This window comes from Mchenga conophoros, linkage group LG9, assembly GCF_057382185.1.
Source record: "Mchenga conophoros isolate Kocher_MC1m ecotype Shallow Benthic linkage group LG9, M_conophoros_male_GT1.1, whole genome shotgun sequence".
Classification (NCBI taxonomy): Eukaryota; Metazoa; Chordata; class Actinopteri; order Cichliformes; family Cichlidae; genus Mchenga; species Mchenga conophoros.
The window spans coordinates 10,315,735-10,334,086 of record NC_140534.1 but is presented as its reverse complement, the minus strand read 5'-3'; the positions used below and the strand labels follow the sequence as shown (position 1 = coordinate 10,334,086).

The 18,352-nt window shown below is 43.9% G+C and overlaps 3 protein-coding genes across 6 annotated transcripts; 2 read left to right on the top strand and 1 right to left on the bottom strand.

Moving 5' to 3' along the window:
• Positions 1-1,166: 1,166 nt before the first annotated feature.
• LOC146566740 (uncharacterized) lies at positions 1,167-4,275 on the bottom strand. Of its 2 annotated transcripts, none has more exons than XM_085286376.1 (9): positions 4,102-4,275; positions 3,563-3,893; positions 3,128-3,367; positions 2,847-2,970; positions 2,625-2,730; positions 2,287-2,525; positions 2,036-2,191; positions 1,744-1,938; positions 1,167-1,654 (listed from the first exon to the last, which is right to left on the bottom strand). In XM_085286376.1, the coding sequence occupies exons 1-8, from the start codon at positions 4,174-4,176 to the stop codon at positions 1,797-1,799; spliced, it is 1,413 nt and encodes a 470-aa protein (XP_085142502.1). In that variant the 5' UTR covers positions 4,177-4,275; the 3' UTR covers positions 1,167-1,654; positions 1,744-1,796. The 2 variants fall into 2 exon arrangements, with proteins under 2 accessions (XP_085142502.1, XP_085142503.1); XM_085286377.1 differs by having other exon boundaries at positions 3,575-3,893; positions 4,102-4,271.
• A 938-nt stretch (positions 4,276-5,213) lies between these two features.
• Positions 5,214-8,010, top strand: LOC146566739 (kinesin-like protein KIF1B). The gene is made up of 6 exons (XM_085285807.1): positions 5,214-5,249; positions 5,619-5,664; positions 6,385-6,493; positions 6,612-6,678; positions 6,826-6,910; positions 7,852-8,010. Exons 1-6 carry the CDS (start codon positions 5,214-5,216, stop codon positions 7,875-7,877), a joined length of 369 nt encoding a protein of 122 aa, XP_085141933.1. The 3' UTR covers positions 7,878-8,010.
• A 291-nt stretch (positions 8,011-8,301) lies between these two features.
• LOC146566738 (leucine-rich repeat-containing protein 31-like) lies at positions 8,302-12,565 on the top strand. Of its 3 annotated transcripts, none has more exons than XM_085286426.1 (5): positions 8,302-8,400; positions 9,164-9,266; positions 9,592-9,756; positions 9,875-10,030; positions 10,304-12,565. In XM_085286426.1, exons 1-5 carry the CDS (start codon positions 8,383-8,385, stop codon positions 10,759-10,761), a joined length of 900 nt encoding a protein of 299 aa, XP_085142552.1. In that variant the 5' UTR covers positions 8,302-8,382; the 3' UTR covers positions 10,762-12,565. The 3 variants fall into 3 exon arrangements, with proteins under 3 accessions (XP_085142552.1, XP_085142553.1, XP_085142554.1); XM_085286427.1 differs by having other exon boundaries at positions 8,302-8,417; XM_085286428.1 differs by lacking the exon at positions 8,302-8,400 and adding an exon at positions 8,432-8,778.
• The last annotated feature ends 5,787 nt before the right edge of the window (positions 12,566-18,352 follow it).

Sequence of the window (18,352 nt, the reverse complement as noted above, 5' to 3'; positions counted from 1 at the left end):
AACACCGTCGTAGTTACATGCGACTGTCTTCTTGTTTGATAGAGTGATACCATACATGCCCTGTAGCTGCAGAAAAAGCTAACACCGTTATCTTTTTACAAAAAAAACAAACAGCTAAACATGTTTTCCATTATTCACCGGTTCCAAACAAAGTAGGTATGTTGTATCAAAAGAAAAGGCTAACTTGGTTATCATTTTGCAGAAAAAAGAGACTGCTAAAAATAAAAACATAAGAGGTTTTTGGACAAAGTTTGTGTTCTCCATTCTTTAAGCAATTCAATTCAATTCAATTTTATTTATATAGCACCAAATCACAACAAAAGTCGCCTCAAGGCGCTTCATAGATACAGAGAAAAACCCAACAATCATATGACCCCCTATGAGCAGCACTTTGGCAACAGTGGGAAGGAAAAACTCCTGTTTAACAGGAAGAAACCTCCAGCAGAACCAGGCTCAGGGAGGGGCGGGGCCATCTGCTGCGACCGGTTGGGGTGAGAGAAGGAAGCAACGGTTAGAGCACCATTTAAGCACCCGCACAGTTTCAAAAGTACCGGTATCGGATAAAACCTAAACGATACCCATCCCTAAACAGAGTATAGATAAGGAATCTCTCAAATACTTCATAAAATGAGCATGTAGAAAGTGATCTAGCATTCTGAATGTTCACAATGACTCTCAGAGAGAGACCTGCTTCATTTTAAATCAGCCACTCGTGTGCCACGCCCAGAGTGCTGACCATTTGGGATGTGGAAGAAAAAAATCACGCCAAGTCAATGTTCAAAGGCAATGGTCATGGCCAGTAGTGGAACAGAAAAGCTAGTTCTGCCATCAATGGCCTGATGGGCCAGTATGGGATCTATAAAAATGAGAGACAGCTACTCCTCCCTCACCCCACTCAGTATCACTGGTATGAGGTTGAGAAGGGGAAAATGCATACAGGTCAATGCTGAACACATGAGAAGCTACTTTAAGGCATATCACCCAATTTGTAATATTGCTAAACATTTCTTAAGGCAGACGAGTCATGCTGGCTGGGTCAGTGTCATTTTTGTTGTAATTGATGTCTGGTTTGTTCTGTTCCCTAGTGATGGGTAGGGATGGGTACCAGTATCCGGTGTTCTGACATAATCCTTGAAATAGTAATAACACAGTATCCTCAGCAAAGATGAATTAAACAAGTTTTATTTTAATGGAAGTTTACTTCAAGTCTTCAGATTTTTACTGTCTTTTATTTGATTACTTTAAAGTATATGATTACATTAGAGTAATTAAATAAAGACAGTTTTGATGGAGCTCCTGAGCCAGCCCAAGCTCTCTATGAAGACGAGGAAAAACTCCCCTGGGGGGGCCAGACTGACGGGAAGAAACCTCGGGAAAGCCCATTCAAAGAGAGATCCCCTTTCCTGGGATGGCTGGGGGGGGTTACAGGAATTCCAAAACACTGAAATTTAAAGTGGGCCAATTAAAAAAAATTATTTCCTGAAAAAAAGAAAGGTAATTCATACATCACACATAAATGATAACGTCTGAATTGTGTGTGTTTGTGTGTGTGTGTGATAGGCTTATCTCAGCCAAGTGTGATGCTGTAGCTCCTCCAGCGTCGGCCGCGTCTCCGGGACTTTGGTTAAACACGCGTCCAAGAAATCCCGGCAGTCTGGAAAGAAAGGAAAGAGAAAAAACATGAAGATGATAGTTCCAGTGGTCCAAGCCATCAGTCAGTCTTGAAGTGTGACGTTTTCTTACTTTTGGACAGATGTCTTTTGAATTTCAGGCGCTCCACAGGACGCCTGTCTTTTTCAGGCTCTTCTCCACAGGACGCCTGTCTTTTTCAGGCTCTTCTCCACAGGACGCCTGTCTTTTTCAGGGACAATCTTCACCCACAAATTCATAAAGTCCTTGTGAAGGGTCAGTTTCTCAATGATTGTTCGCCCATGGTACCTGTGGAAGATTACAGTTGTCATTAATTTTCATTAATTGTGTAAACTCACAGAAAATAAAACATTGATGCACTTCAAACCCATTTAAAAGTACCCACCTGGCTTCAGGTGCAGCATCCCCTGCCATTCTAGAGGCAGCAATTAGAAATCTTTCAGTGAAGGTTCCTGTTTTCAGGGTGACGGCTGCTCCAAGTTTGTCAGCCAGCTGGTGCAGGTGTTGAGCCGTGCTATTCCTCACTGCAACACAGCGATGGCTGAGCAAGGACAATATTAGACACACAACTCAGTGAACATGATCTCTCTTTCATGTCTTCTAATAAAATCACTACAGCTTCTTCTCTCCTCTTACGTCAGTCCTGTGTTAAACAGAGCGCTCAGAATCCGTCCATGGCTGCAATTTTCCACCATGGCATCAAGCGCCAGATTGACCTCCTGATGTAGAAAGTTGTTGTTGGTCATTGCAAGCTTCAGCAATAGAGCTCGGCCTGTTGTTTCAACTTCTGGGTCCATTGTTCTCTGGAGCTGAATGTAGAGCTCATTGATGGCATGTATGGCCTCAAAGGCTATTGCTGAGCGTTGGTTTTTCACCTAAAATGTGAGTGAAAATCATCAGTTGAGGCTGTAGTATGCACTTGAAGGGAAACTAGCTGCATGAAACGCATATAAGAAACATAAAGTGTGCAATACCTCCTCAATGAGGACCAGACACACTTCATGTAGTTTAGTCTTCAGGATGTCCGAGTGGTGCTTTGCCAGAGACTGAATAGTTTGCAAGCCCTGTCTTTTCTTAATCCTGTATTTACACAACACAACATTGAACACGACTTCAGGAACACCACAAATAACACAGCCACATTATGCAGCACTGTTTCTGTGCAGTATTTAATGTCTCCTTACTACGTTTCTTACCAGTCGTCTGAAGACAGCAGACTAAAGCTGTGGGACAGGCTCTCTACAGGTGTAGCTACAGGCGGGAGTTTGACCCTGCTCTCTCTTGGATTATTCTGACTGCACTGACTGTCTGCTTTCTTGTCTGATAATCAACGAGGTTAGTAAAAAGAAACTGTCATTTCTTCTAATTCGAAGCATGATGCAGTGATTAATTGTTCATTAAAATCTTTTTAAAAAATCTCTTAATTTAAAGTTTGATTATTCAGCATCTTCTACAGTTACTGAGGAAAACCACTTACCGTCTATAGGGACGACTTTTGCACGGCGCAGCAGCGTCCCAGGCCGAGGTCCTCGTTTTTGCGGTATGGGAACTGTTGGAGGTTTTGGAGTCAAAGGCTTTACTGCAGTAAATGTTTTGGTTGGTACTGTGTGTCCAGGTGAGGTTACAATCCCATCCTGGAAATGCTGCAGTTTTTCCAAAATAGGCCCAAATTTGTCTTTTGCTGTCAAGACTCTTATTCCACGAATGACCTTCGTGTCTGTTTAGACAAAAAAATAACTAAATAACTACAAATTGACATCTTACGATTTTTTTTTTCTTCAAAAAAGCATATAAAATGAATGGACAGCAAGAATGTGTAATTTAGCATTAAAATAGATAATCTACAGTGTCAAATTTTAAAATCTAAACTAACTGATTAACAGCAGGTGTAACCACTAAAGAAAAGCATCACCTTTGAACCGACCTGCTCCTGAATGTTTAGCAGAGAAAACAGGCAATTGCGATGGACAAGCTGCTCGAGGAGGTGGAGGAACTGGAGTGAGCGGTGTCATCTCAACAGGACTAACAATGAAAGGAATGGCCCTCAGATCACTTGGTGTGTGTGTGTCTGCAGAGCTGAGGCTACTCAGACTTCTTTCAGGGTCCTCCTGATTCCAAAAGGGGTCATCCAAACAGTTCCAGCTTCCCTGGACTCTCTGTGGAGAGCCTGCGCATTGCTCAGGTAAAGGTGGGAGATGCACAGCATAATCTCTGGGTCTCTGTGCGATATGCAATGTGTCTGCCTGTTGAAAGAACACATTTGTCTTACTGCTCTGAGCTTTGTGAAAGTCCAGGATCCTGGACTCTGTGGTGAAGCGCTGACAGTTGCTCTGTCTACAGTGACTTACACAAAAATTACACTGTGCAAAGCAGCAAAATATAACACATCTCTCAGAAACATTTACATTTGATCAGCAGAGAAGTCAAGAATGAGTATGTTTAGTTACTTACATCTCCACCTGTGCGCTTTCTCTGAATCAAATCTTTAAAGCGATGGAAAAAGTTATTTGATGTCTTTTCAGACATGCCTGAGATAAAAAGTGAACAAATTGTTTAGAAATAGAAAGTTAGTGAGTGCTGCTCAGTGTGTGAGTGGCAAGTTCTAACTGAGCTGCTCAGTAAATAACTGTTATGATGTGGAACTCACAGAGCATTTTTTGAAAATATTCATATATATACACTATTTTGTGTTTACATGGCAACGGGAGGAAACAACCCGGCAAAATAACACATGACAGCGAGATAAATTTATATTGGCATGTGTATTCAGAGTGTTACCACTATTCTAGGATTTCTATTGTCAGAATAATATTTGTGACTTTAGACCTTTATTTAAACTGTAGACTTGCTTGAACTTAAGAAAGTAGAAGGTTGGTTTGTTATGCTTCAAGGTTGGATTTTATTAATGAAAACATTAAAGGGAAAAATGTTAACAAGCAAACAAACCTTACTAAAAATGTTCATGTTATTCATTGCATTATACAACATAGTGAAGAAAGCTGCAAGCTTGACTAAAATTCAAGTATTAGAGAGCTCCATTAGCATCTAGTCTGGCTTCACTCTACAAGCCAGGACAGGTTTGCGTGACTGGAGGCTCAGACTGTGTATGCAACCCATAAAACTGGATGGAGCATTGTTTGACATATAATATTAATTCAGCAGTGGAGTTCTCTGCCAGGGCATGACTGACATTTATGAACATCGCTGTGAGGCATTTTATCACTCTTGGAGCCATATAGAAAATATTGCAGCTCCTCTCCCTGTCAGATAATGGCACTAATTTCACCAGCATGGTTTAAACCTCTGTGACTGCTGAAGGGCAAGAATTACTGGTTCTTTGTGCGTCTTAATCCTTACCAAATAATGAGAAAAAGTCTGTCATTTTTCACGGCTTATAATTCAAAAGGTGGGCTTTTTCAAACCCCACATTAAAACAAATGTTTCTTTTTTTGGCATGTATTCATTTATTTATTTATTTTTGATGCATCATTCCAAAGTAGTTATGCAATATAGAAAAACATCTGCAATGAGGTAACCAAGAAGGTCACCAAGGGACAGTCGCCATGGCATTTTGTCCTGATTGTGTCAAGAGCGTGGCTGTAAGCATAAAGGAAGAAAAATTCCATCCATCCATTCGCTTCCGCTTATCCTTTTCAGGGTCGCGGGGGTCACTGGAGCCTATCCCAGCTGTCATAGGGCAAGAGGCAGGGTACACCCTGGACAGGTCGCCAGTCTATCGCAGGGCTAACACATAGGGACAGACAACCATTCGCACTCACATTCATTTGCACATTCACACCTAGTGACAATTTGGATTATCCAATTAGAGGCTTGTTGCTACCTAGTTAGCGATGCTACACACCTGTTACTGTGTATTTTTCAATGATTCAGCACTCCTTGGATTTTTAGACAGTAATGAGATCATGTGCACACTCCACAGAGGTCCAGAGTCCAAATGTGACCTCTAGCACCAAACGCTTGCTGCAGCTGTTGGTGTCAGAGGTGACACACAAGGTATCAGGTTTTCTGTGTGATTACTTTTTCATATAGGACCAAGTATGTTTGGATAGCGTTTTGCCCTTGAAAACTGCCGTTGAATATTAGACATTGTTGTCTAATGTTATAAATGTATTGATGTGAAAGGTGTAAGTGTGACAAATATGGAATAAGATAGGAAATGAGAAAGGAGGCAAATACTTGTTCACAGGGCTATAGTCTGTAAATGGTCTTCTTTTGGCTATAGTAGATCTTTTACTTGTTCCTTTTTTAATTGTTTGTTAAAATAGTTTTTTCGATCATATTGAGTATAGAGGAATGCAACTGTGAGCTTTAGCAATTATCCCGCTTCAACAGGACCGTGATCCCGATGTGTGAGACAGCAGGGTGCTGCCACTGGTGTTGTAATGTGTGATTTAGTTCCTCCTAACATTTCAGTTTTCTTCCAGTATCTATCCTCTGTGATTACTGGCTCTTTAGACAGATTTAATAGAAGTGTGTGAGCTATTGGCTCAGTATAAAGGGTCAGTAGTGTTTTCATGTCACCTATCCATCCTCCATTTAGTCACCCAAAGCATGTAGTAAATACTGCTCACTTTTATTCACCTTCTCTTAAATCCAGAAAAATTCCCACTTGTTAACGTTGAGTGTGTGTGTGCGTGCGTGTGTGCGTGCGTGTGTGTGTGTGCGTGTGTGTGTGTGCGTGTGTGTGTGTGCGTGTGTGTGTGTGTGTGCCAGTTGCAGCCTCCAAGTTGAACACCATCACCAAATCCAACCTGGGTCAGTGTGTCAGCAAGTACGACCTGCTGGTCTGGTTTGAGATCAGCGAGCTGGAGCCCACTGGAGAGTGAGTATCCACCTGGAGTGTTATATTCACGCACAAGCTTTAAAGGAACCATAAAAATGATCTCCAGGAAGAATATTATAAGTTGGGATGTTGTGTCACCTCCTCCCTCCATGCACAGGTACATCCCAGCCATCGTGGATCACAGTGGAGGCCTGCCCTGTCATGGTACCTACCTGCTGCACCAGGTACAGGATTGGTGCACATGTTGTTTCCTTATTACTCACACAGTGGTAACTGCTTCCTTTGTACACAGTTGAATATCTTCTTTTAAAGCGTAATGTTGCTCTAGCTGTGCTCACTGTGATCCTGAGCTCCTGTTATGTTTGCTGCAGGGGATCCAGCGGAGGATCACAGTGACCCTCATCCACGAGAAAGGCAGCGAGCTCCATTGGAAAGATGTTCGTGAGCTGGTTGTAGGTGAGCAGCCTGCCTTTAGGGTCTAGTCGTGCTATACCTCTGTGTAGAAAACAAAACCCCAAAGCACCGAAACAATGTTTTATAGTGTTTGTGTGCTTTTGATAGAGGAAGACAGGACAGAACATCATTAAAGGGATTTGACTTTGTGAGATCACCCTGAAAACGCACCACTCTGTTCACTCTGAGATATTTTCAGTCTGGAAAGATGAATCTGTCGGGCTTCAGGCTGCTTCTCACTTTAAGCAGTTCATGCTGTAGCTGATGGACCAAAAATGACATTTGATATTTTAGACATTCAGCTGCTGACTCTGAAGCCAACAGGCTCTTGAGTGTGGATGATTGTGTTGGTACTGGATGCTGTGATCAAACAGCTGTTCTGATCTGTCTTCATTCATGCCTGTTGTTATTAAGCCTCCTAAGCTCCAAACCAGTAAAAGCAATCTTTGGAGGCAACACCCTTTTTAGTACTTTGCTGTATTTGTTTGTGATTGTGTGACACTGAACCACAGTGCTATGTATATCCTCTGTAACACTCAGACGTTTCCAGATCAGTGTTTCCCCCTCAGCTGTTTCTCACTATAGAGTCTTTCCTCTGTAACAATGAGGCACCAGCAGAGCATATCTGGCTCCCAGTCTGTGGCTGATAGTGCCCCCTGCTGTTAATAACAGGAACAGTGTAACCTTGTATGGAGCTCATAGTGATGGTCTGAAGATTGCTGCTGCAAGGCAGTAATTTGTATCCATGTGTGCTGTCTATTCTGAGCATATGCAGTTATGTGAGCTCTCAGGTTTTATGTATCAGGACATAATTAAAAACAATCAGGTCCTTAGTAGGTCTTAATATGAGGTAAATATAAAACATGAAGTGTTTGTGAGGTTCATCTGCAGCACCTTTGTCTCTGTGAAATGTTTGCTAATTTAACATTTTCCCTCCTAAACAGGAAGGAGTTTGTGGAGGCCTATGTGAATCATGCCTTCAACACATCAGTGGAGAATCTGTTCCAGGAGTTCAAGCGAGGCTTCTTCCTGGTGTGTGAGCAGGATTTGGTGAGGCTGTTTCGACCAGAGGAGCTGCAGGGAGTGCTGGTCGGCCAGGACGTGCATGACTGGGAAATGTTCAAACAGGTACAGTCAGCCAAACAGACACAGGCTGTAGTTTCACAGCTGTCCTGTAGCACAATAACTGTGTACTGCATACTGTCAAAAGCATTCAGTCGGCTGCTTTAACACAAATATGAACTTGTGTCACATCTCAGTCTTAATCCAGACTTTTGTATGATAGTATAATATAATAGTCAGCCCACCCTTCGCAGCTATAACTGCTTCCACTCTTCTGGAAAAGCTTTCCACAAGGTTTAGGTGTGTTTATGGGAATTTTTTGACTATTCTTCCAGAGGTGCATTTATGGTGTCAGACACTGACGTTGGAGGAGAAGGCCTGGCTCACAGTTGCTGCTCTAATTCATCCCAAAGATGTTCTATCAGGTTGAGGTCAGGACTCTGTGCAGGCTAGTCCAGTTCTTCTACACCAAACTCACTCATCCATGTCTTTATGGACCTTGTATTGTGCACTGGTGCCCAGCCATGTGCACACATGCCCACACTTTACACTTGGCACAGTGCAGTCAGACAAGTACTTCTGGCAACCACCAAACCCTGACACATCCATCGGATTGCCAGTCAGAGAAGTGTGATTCGTCACTCCAGTAAACACATCTCCACTGCTTTAGAGTCCAGTGTTGAGATGCTTAAATCACTCCATCTGACGCTTTGCATTGTGTTTGTCAGTGTAAGGCTGGGATGCAGCTGCTCAGCCATGGAAACCAATGAAGTTTGGACATCTGTAACAACAGCAGACTGCAGATATTGGTGACTTAAGTGCACTATGAGCCTTAGCATCAGCTGACTAGCTGTCATTTCCAATTACTTCCACTTTGTTATAATATCACTAACAGCTGACTATGGAATATTTAATAGCGAGGAAATTTCATGACTGGACTTGTTGCACTGGTGCATCCTATCACATTACCATGCTGGAATTCATTCAGTTCCTGAGAGCGACTCGTCCTTTCACACATGTTTGTAGAAGTAGTCTGCATGCCTAGGTGCTTGATTTAATACACCTGTGTCCATGGAAGTGATTGGAACACATTAATTGAATGATTTGGATGTGTTAGGGAATACTTTTGGCAACATAGTGTATGCCTGACCTTACAAACTCTATGATTATAACAGTCATTTTCACTGTTTTCAGAACACAAGTTATGGTTGGAGATATCATGACCGCCACCCCACCATACAGATGTTTTGGGAGGTATTTGATGAACTAACTGAAGAGCAGAGGAAAGATTTCCTTCGTAAGTACTTGCTGAAGCCTCCATTATGATATGTTACTGAAATCACACTGTATCATATAAAACATTAGATTTTTCTGCACTTTACCAAGATACATTAGAGAGCAGCATTGTTCTAATTAATATACTGTAAAGCTGCTTCTAGCTGGTGGACTGAGCCGCCTCACCTTTCACCTGGCTCACGTCACACACCTGGAGAGACTCGACCTCCACCTGTGTTGCCTCACGCGAGATGATCTAGAGGCTCTGAGTCAGTTGCTACCAATCTCACACGCCGGACACTAATCGCATGCTCGCTGCAGCAGTCATGTGACTCGTTGTTTTTCAGTCCAGGTGCTGCCCTCTCTCACTGCACTGACCGAGCTTGATGTGTCATCCAATAAGGAAGTGGGAGGTGTGGTCCACCTGCTGGTCTCCGCCCTCCCTGCGACACAAATGAGGAGGCTGCCATTCAACAGCTGCTACATGAGCAACGAGTCCTTCACTGCTCTGGGTAACACACACACACACACACTTGTTTATTTATAGAAGTTTTCCTTCAAGTCATTCTCCCTGAATACCTCTTCCACCCTCTAGCCTGAAATGGTGAAAACTTTGTGTTTATGCATCAGCCCTGGCGGTGTCCTATCTGCGCACGGTGGATATTTCCTGGTGTAAAGTGGTTGGCGGTCACTTGGCGCTCCTGCTGGATGCTCTGCAGCCATCAGTCGTCAGCGAGCTCCGTCTTTGCAGCTGCGAGCTCACCACTGATGACATGCAACATCTGGGTAACTAACACACAATGACATTATACTTTTTCTTTTTTGGTCTGTAGTGGATCATTAGGCTGCATAAATGTATATTAAGACAAGTAAAGCCTGAAGGAAATTGATATTTCTTTCATTTATTTCATGCTGCCAGCATCTGTAGCTGTCGTATAAAACAAAACAATGAAACTATTCGGTGTTATTTTTGTCTCCATCAGAAACATTGTGAACAAAACAGTAAAGTGAACAGGCATAAAGTGATCAGTTATCAATGGGTCCTCTTCCTCTGTGCAGCTGCCGTGTGCAGACGGGGCTGTCTCTCCTCACTCCGTGCACTGGATCTGTCCTACAACAGCTTGGTGGGAGACAACGGTTGGTGCAGTCTGTTTGCAGCAGGAGGTCTGGGCTCTCTGGAAGACGTGGATGTCAGTTTGCGACCTTCAACCTCTGCTCCGTGCTCAGCCTGGCTGCCCGCTCTGCTCCGAGCTCTGCCTCAAATTTCGGCGCTGGCTCGACTGGCCATGCAGAGGTGGACAGCTGACTGTCAGGAGAGAGAGCAGCTCAGGTACTGTCTGAAAAAGAGGAGCGTCCTGCTGGAAAGGGATCCAGATTTACAAGACACATCATCAACATGTAAAGGGAACAGTCAGGAGAGCCTAGAAGAGAGTCAGCCTGAGGAGATTGGAGCGGACCGCACTGGAATTTACTGTCAAAGAGCGACCCACTTTGTTGCTTTATTATTATTTTTTTAAGTCTCTGTTACCACAAGAAGGTCAGTGTTGAGGTCAGCTGCATCACGTCTGATGTAAACTGTGTCACACGTGATGGTTTCAGGGAATACTGGGAACTTACAGAGTTAAGCACAGCTGGTGTGGGTTATCATATTTGTCGTCTCTCACCTTGGCTGCAGGGTCTGGGTCTTTCCAATGCAGCAGTCCTAACACTTGAGACACACATGCTGAGAAGTGGGGATACCTGGAAATGGACAAAGGCTTTCAGCAGAGTTTTAAAGCAGCTATTCAGGAAAAGAGCTGTGAATTATCTGCATACCTTGTTAGGTAATCAGCTATTTTGGGGTTCTTTAACAAATCAACCAAAAGGTCGACTGAGTATTTTCTCGTCAGAGTACCATCACCGTTCACGATGATGTTGAGCACAAGCTGGAGCGTTTGATGGATGTTCTTTGCATCAAAGAGCTACGAGGAAATCCCAGAGAGTAGAGACAGGATATTATGTGAATCAGCATGAATGTTGTTTGTTGTTCAACAGATAAAAACAAGAAGAGAAAATAGAAACAAAGTAAAAAAGGAACAATTGTTTCTGCCGTTAAGAAAAAAAAATTGAGTCATGGCAGAGACCTGCAGAAGTCTTGAGTCTCATTTGATGACATTTTGTCAGATTGCCTTGTAATAAAAAAAAAAAACAAAACTGTTTTTTGAGCAAAAGTTCTCCAGGTTTTTTTGGAGTTCTTTCAAAGTTTTCTTATTTTTGGACGTTAGCTGCTTTTTCACTCTTTTTCAGTCCAGTCTGTGCATCTGAACATTTACAGAAAGATTTCTTTGTTTCGTCTTTAGACACTTTGTTAAACGCAGATCCCAGCAGAGTTCGCCTACCTTCTCTCCAACCTTCTCAGGTTTTGTGGATATTATACATGGTTATGCTGAGGATATGTCGGCTACTTTCCACTGGAAATGCCTTTTGGTTAAACTGTCAGCGAGGAATTTGCACTGTTACATTTTTATATAACTTTAATGCAAAAAAAACAGCTGCTTGTTTAAGTGAAAATACACTGATGGGGTTTTTTTCTATTCATGAACAGGAGTGTGATCAGTTTAATAAAAGAAAAAATAACCATAACCAAGATATGAGGGGAAATCTTGGACAAATACAAGCAGACTGGAGCAGCCAGCGTTCAAAACACCGACGTTCAAGGTAACAGAAGGTTCCCGAGCCACATCCACCCAGCTGGTTTCTGTGTTTCTTGTGTATTTGTGTACACTGTGACTTCATGGCTGTCTTGGGCTCCAGCTCTTGTTTTGGTGTCTCATTAATTTGATTTAATGTCCTGCTTAGTGATAACATCACTCTTGGCCTCCCTGCACTGGCTTCCAATTGAATTTAGGATTCATTTTCAAGTTCTTTTATTGGTTTTTAAATCTTTAAATGGTCTGGCACCTGCTGAAGCCCTATGTCCCCACTCGTTCGCTCCGGTCAGCTGAGCAGCTGTTGCTCTCAGTCCCCAAATCACGGCTGAAACTGAGAGGAGACCGAGCGTTCTCTATCGTGGCTCCTAAGCTTTGGAATAATCTTCCTCTTCACATTAGGCAATCGACATCAGTGCTGGTTTTTAAATCCAGATTGAAAAAGCATTTTTAGTCACTGGCTTTTGACTCAGTGGTTGACTGACTTGTATTTTATTGTTTTTCGCTATGTTTATTATTGTATCGTATTTATTATTCTTATGGTATCTATTATGTTTCTATTGTTCAGCAGTTTGGTCAGCCTTGTGTGTTTTTAAAGTGCTATATAAATAAACAATGATGATGATGATGAACATAGTAACGTGTGTTGGGTTGCTCTGTCTTCAGACTCACTGTCAGACTGATTAGACAGTGAGTCTGAAGGTGAGAGTCCTCACTGCCCACGCCTGTCTTTGGGTCTGACCAACACCGTTTCCTGTGTGTCATTCCCCCCTCGCCTTCCCCCCATCCGTCCTGTCTGCACTGACCTCTCCAATAAAGACAAAAGGCCTCATTTTCTGAAACTCTTCCTATCCCATCACCTTGCGAAGAATCACTTCACCATGTTGATTAATAAGGACGGTGGGAATGGTTTGAAGTCTCGTCACAGAAAATGTGCCAAAGGCAAAGAATCTGAGCTTGAAATAAAATGAAATGAAAGATCAGCCCCACACAGGGGTTAAATTCAGATGGAAACTCTTATCACACAAAGAGAACAAGCGAATAAATATATCTGAGTGTGGCCCCTCGACTGTCACAGTGTAGCTGACATTTGATCTTATCATGTGTTAAAGCTATTTTAATTACTGAAGAGAACCAGTGTCAAACTCAGCCCAAGTATGGTTGTACGTTAATCCTTAAAGCAACAACGTTTTTAAAGTTGCAGCGTCATTTTTACACCACACCTAAAATCCCACTAATCGTCCGGGCTCTTCACCCTATGACCACACGCTGGGGTATCTAACACCACATGACCCAAATGGAAACTATGTCAGCTGAAAGAAACCCATCGAAATGTGCAACACTTAAAACTTTGCCTGATTGGAGCATGGCTTCAAATACAGCCCTGAAAACAGACAGGCGGTCGTTGGCATTTCGCCCTCGTTCCTGAGAGACTACATCGATGTATCAGTCAACAAATGAACTACTGTGGCGTCACAGCTGGGGCCTTCTCTGTGTCGTTTATAACACAGAGAAGGACCCAGCTGTGACGCTGAAGTGGTATCTTTAAATTAGCTGTAGGTGTGAATGCTTGTCTGTCTCTCTGTTAGCTTTGCAACAGACTGGTGATATTCAGAGTGCACCATATGTCTGGTATTATTTCCCTTCCAAATTAGTGCTTCCTCTTAGTTGCTGGTCTAAATTTGTTTCCTTTCATGTTCAGGCCGTGTTAGTGTTGTCTCTGTGTGTAGCAGGTTTTGTCTCCATGTTTGTTTCACTGTCTGCCTGTCTGTCTCTGTATTCTGTACTTCTGATAGACGTCTAATTTTGCCAGTCCCTCTTTTTGTGCGCCTTGTACCTTGTCACTCTCTGTGACCGCGTCTCACTTTGCCAGTTCCCATGTATTTAGTCAGTTAATGGTGGTCTGAGTAACCCTCACCACTTTGTTCTCCAGTGTCTTTGTTCCTGTTCATCCTACATATTTTCCCCCATTTGTTATTTATTTCTGCTGTTTGCTATTTATATTTTATTCCTGCACAGTTTGCTTGAAGCACTCATATTTTGTCTATTCTATTCATGTGGATCTTATCTTTCTATTTCCTTGCTTCCTTTTCTGTTTACTTTGCTTCTTGCCCGTGTTTCGTCCTTTTGCGGTGTCTGTGTTTTTTTAATCCTATGGTCTCTTTTAAGTTTGTTTGTCTCTTTACTTCTTCAAACTGAATTCAAAGTGGAGCAAATGCTATATAACATTCTCATAGTCTCATTCACACTAACGTTGGTTCTGTATCTTGTAACCAAAGGAAGCTTCAGCATGCAGACTGGAGCCAGCGATCAAAACACGTGCTTCCTATTTTATTTTGTTGGTTATGTTGAGTTTTGCTGTAACTGTCTCGTTACTCCTGATTTGTCCCTGCCGTCTCCTCTTCCCTAATGACCGTCCTGTGTGTTTATTGTTTAATCTTCTCCTTTCGTCACCCAGCTTCACTGGTCATGTTTCCTAGTGTTATCCCCCAGTATAGGTTTCTGAGTTTCTCAGTTCCCTGTCAGATATTTCATATCATTCTCTCCGTCCAAAATAAACAGGCTGCCTTTAGTTTATCCTTGCCAGCCTGTGAGTCTGCATTTGGGTCTTCTTTTTTCATAACAAATGATCATACTCCCCGCAGATTGTGATAGTGACACCTCCAGGCCATGCTGCAACTCTCTGGAGCTTTCCGCTCTTCAGGAACTCTCTCTGCAGGAGGGGGAGATACAGGAGAGGTGGAGGAAGATCTCAGCCTGGGCGTCTATTGTCTTATGTAGTCTGGAAGATGAGTGGATGGTGGGGTGGGTGCAGTTTTCTCTGTGGTGGGGTTGGGTGGACTGTCCCGGGCTCTGTGGGGCCGGGAGGCGCTGCTGCACTGGGCCCCGGTCTGGATGGGCCTGGGCCCCCTTTCCCTGGCGGGGCGCGGAGTATGGGGGTGTCACCAGGGTGCAGAGGAGGCTACCCCCCCTCTGTCCCCTTCTGGCTGCCTCTGCCTCAATTTTATCCCACAACTTAGACATTCACATTACTCACACTCTCATTACACATACATATAGGATCTTGGGGGTGGGCACAATACATGGATACATGGATACACGATACATGTACACCCCACCCCTGGTGTCGTTGCCCACCTCTCAATTTTAAATACACGTAGACACTGAGGGCTATCAGGAGGGACTATGCGCTTACCTGCTGCTCTCTGGCAGGTAGCTCCATGCCCTCCTGGGTTTTAAATGCACCTTAGAACACACATGCATCAACACTACAATGAGCGGGTGGAGGGAGGTTTGGAGTCTTCTCTCACCCCCATTCTCTGCGGCCTGCTGGAGCGGGGGGGCTAGGAGGAGGAGTTGGCCGTCCGACTGCGGTCTGGAGTCTGGGGCCTCCCTGCTGCTGCGGAGTTGGGGTGGTCTGCCTCTCCCCACCGCAGGGAAGAGGGTAACACCACCTGGGTCTGGGTGCAGTTCCCCCTCCAGGGGCAAGGGTACCTAGACCCGGTTTGTAGAGTACGCTTGGGGAGTGTGATCGTGTGTACAGCGTCTCTTTATGTCTGTCTCCACGTTGGTTGAGTGTGGAGTAAGTACATATGAGAGCATGAGGGTGGGAATGGATGTTTGTGTCTGTGTGTGCCTGTATGTCTGTGTCTATATGTCAGGTTGGGTATCAGACGCCACCTCTCTGGGGACATCTCAGGCCCTCCAAGGTTTGGAGGCCTATCTCCCCCTACCACCACTTCCCCTGCCAGTGGCGGACTCCCTCAGACATCGGTGCGTTGGTGGTTCTTTGTGTCCGGGGATGCGCGTCCAGGTACACACCGGTTCACTCCTTGGCGGCCGCTTATCGGGGCCTGGAGCCTGGGGCTCGCTCGGGCCACTTCGGAGGTGGGGGTGCCCCCGGCCTCTCGGCCTGGGGCTCGGTCACTCAGGCACGGCTGGCTGCCGGCGGAGCTCACGGGCGCGTCACTGCAACTCCCCCTGGCTTCTGCTCCGCGGCTGCTGAGTGAGCCCTCATCTGGGACTCTCCTCAGCTCTTTCTGGGACAGTGGCGCGGCTGCCCCTCTGTTGGTCTTCCTTGGTCTGTTGTGTTCTGGGGGCCTCTGGATGTCTGGAGTTTTGATCTCCTCCATACCTGCTTCATGCCCTGGAGGACGGGGCTGTGGCCCCCCCACACCCTCTAGCAGATCATTACATGAAGGAACCTTTTTAAAAAACAAGCGCGTCCATGCTCACAGGTGTACACACGGGTGATCACACCCACAAACTTCACCCTTTTTGGCTCCTACCTCAAAGCACACTGTGTTCTGTTGATCTTATGTGCTGCACAATAATGTTTAATATTTAGTATTTACTGTCATATTCCCATATATCATTGTGATGTTGTTTATTCTATTACTCTTGTTCTCTTCTGCTTGTTTTCTTTTTTCTTTCTCAACAGGTGATCCAGGTGATTAATAGATGCATTTTTTTTCTTTTTTTTTTCTATGGTTTTGTGTCCAGATATCAGCGCTCACCTGGCTGGTACCAAGAAGGTTCAGCAAGTGCTCCCCAGACCTGGAGTCCTGGACAGATTCTTCCCAGACCAGCCTCAAGCTGTGCAGCAGATCCGAGCGACATTGGCTGACCTCTACACTCTAGACATGGTGAGAAAAAGGGCTCGGTTTTTTCATTGTTTGGAAAATTTGGCATTAGATAATCCTCACCTGGGTGTTGCTGTTCAGTGTAAGCAATATCATTTGCATTTTATTCCTCTGATTTATTTCTCTGTGGCGTTTATGAACTCGTATTTCTTAGGCTGGCTTTTAAGGAAGGAGAAAAGGTATGTATCAGTTGGCTGGGAAGAAAGATGGAGGTGGAAAGGATGTGCAAGCTATGGGACAAAGTTGCTGAGACTAGGTTAAAAAGAGGTGAGGATCAGTGAGCAGGAGTGTGGCTTTGTGCTGAAAAGAGCACAACAGATTGTCTGGAGAGAAGGTGAAGGAAAGTCAGCTGAAGCAAGACAGTTTGTGGAGTTTGTGTTGGACTGTATGTTATGCTGGGAGCCTGGGGATTAGTGCACTTTGATTCCAAGTTAATACTAACTAGTGTTTCTCACTGGTTTTTGGGTGGTGGAGTAAAAGGGATTGGTTGGTGGCTGTTTCTAATGTTAGCCTTTTCTTGGTTTTCTTACAGGCAGGGTAAAGACATGGTGATGAATGAGTGTGTGGGCAGACGCTGAGGACCAAGAGCTCAGGACAGTCAGACGGGGGTGTCGCAGCAGGAGTCACCGTGCTCGACAACCCTCTGCTGTCCTGAGATGTCACACTCCTGCCTGCACATACAAACCACACTGAAGTCAAAGTTCCACCTGCACCTCCACCTGTTCTTGCAACAGCATGAAAACTGACAGAGGTGAGACAGCAGAAAAGTTCTTGTCTATTTTTTTTTTTTTTTTTACTAAGTTAAGGAATTAAGTTAAGAAGAGTGATTAAATAAATAGTTTCTTGCATTTTTGATTTAATGATTGTGTTTAGGATTATTTCAGAAACATGTTTAGAGGATCTTTGTAAGCCTGTATTTACTTTAAAAGAAGGGAAGCACTTCTTCATCCTACAGAAAAGGTGACACATTACAGATGAGTTCATAAAAAGTGTCTCTGTCACTCTTTCAAGGCTCTGTCACTTTTTCTTTTGTACTGGAACAGCATGGTAAAGTAGGCCTAGGCTGCCATCTTGTGGCAGTGTGTTGTTACTACAACATATGAAATTGTGTTTCTATTGGAAATATAATTCAGCGCCACTGAGCCGCTCTCTCAGTTACAAACTGAACCTGTTTTGTAGACGTATAAATCACTAAGTACAGTGAAGCTTTTGGTTTTGTAAAAGTGTTTCTTATTCTAAATGCATGTTGATTTTTATCAGGGTGAAGAGCAGTTAGCAGTGCATTCATGGACATCTTTAAACTATTAATTGAAGAATCTTTGGTGATGATGGCATGAACTAGAAGCGTGAGCTCCAGGTGAGACTGCACAGAACAACAAGTGTCCTTAAACTGCATCAACTGATGACGTCTTACAATTTTATTCCACTGTGTGTTTTTATCATTGAATGTTTCTGTCTTTGTGTACATGTAACGCAGACACTAAAGCTGAGCCAGAACTTCATGTTGAAGAGAAGGATTCTTTTAAAATGCATGGGGGAGCAAGCGAGTCAGATACCAAGGGCACAAAGATGAAGCAGGTCTGATCGGAAACCGTTTATTTCCAGGCCAGGGAGCACAAATAAAAACACCCTTAAAAGGTTCCCTCCTGCTCAACCGCGTCACTCCCTACGGAGAGAAGATCTACATGACCTTATCTGCGTATCTGGAGGTCAGCCGCTGCTCCGCCGTGTTGTACCTGTTTGTACGTGTTTTTAAGTCTCTTGATGTCATCGTGTCT

Excerpts from the sequence above, each read along its gene's own strand:
- LOC146566740 (XM_085286376.1), bottom strand. The coding sequence starts at position 4,176 with ATGTCTGAAAAGACATCAAATAACTTTTTCCATCGCTTTAAAGATTTG. Across the intron at positions 3,368-3,562 it reads AGGAGCAGGTCGGTTCAAAG|ACACGAAGGTCATTCGTGGA; the intron begins GTGATGCTTTTC and ends TTGTCTAAACAG. Across the intron at positions 2,192-2,286 it reads CTGTTTAACACAGGACTGAC|CCATCGCTGTGTTGCAGTGA; the intron begins GTAAGAGGAGAG and ends GTCCTTGCTCAG.
- LOC146566739 (XM_085285807.1), top strand. The coding sequence starts at position 5,214 with ATGGCATTTTGTCCTGATTGTGTCAAGAGCGTGGCT. Across the intron at positions 5,250-5,618 it reads ATTGTGTCAAGAGCGTGGCT|CACCAAACGCTTGCTGCAGC; the intron begins GTAAGCATAAAG and ends TGTGACCTCTAG. Across the intron at positions 5,665-6,384 it reads TGTCAGAGGTGACACACAAG|TTGCAGCCTCCAAGTTGAAC; the intron begins GTATCAGGTTTT and ends TGTGTGTGCCAG.
- LOC146566738 (XM_085286426.1), top strand. Across the intron at positions 9,757-9,874 it reads CGAGTCCTTCACTGCTCTGG|CCCTGGCGGTGTCCTATCTG; the intron begins GTAACACACACA and ends TTTATGCATCAG. Across the intron at positions 10,031-10,303 it reads TGATGACATGCAACATCTGG|CTGCCGTGTGCAGACGGGGC; the intron begins GTAACTAACACA and ends TCCTCTGTGCAG.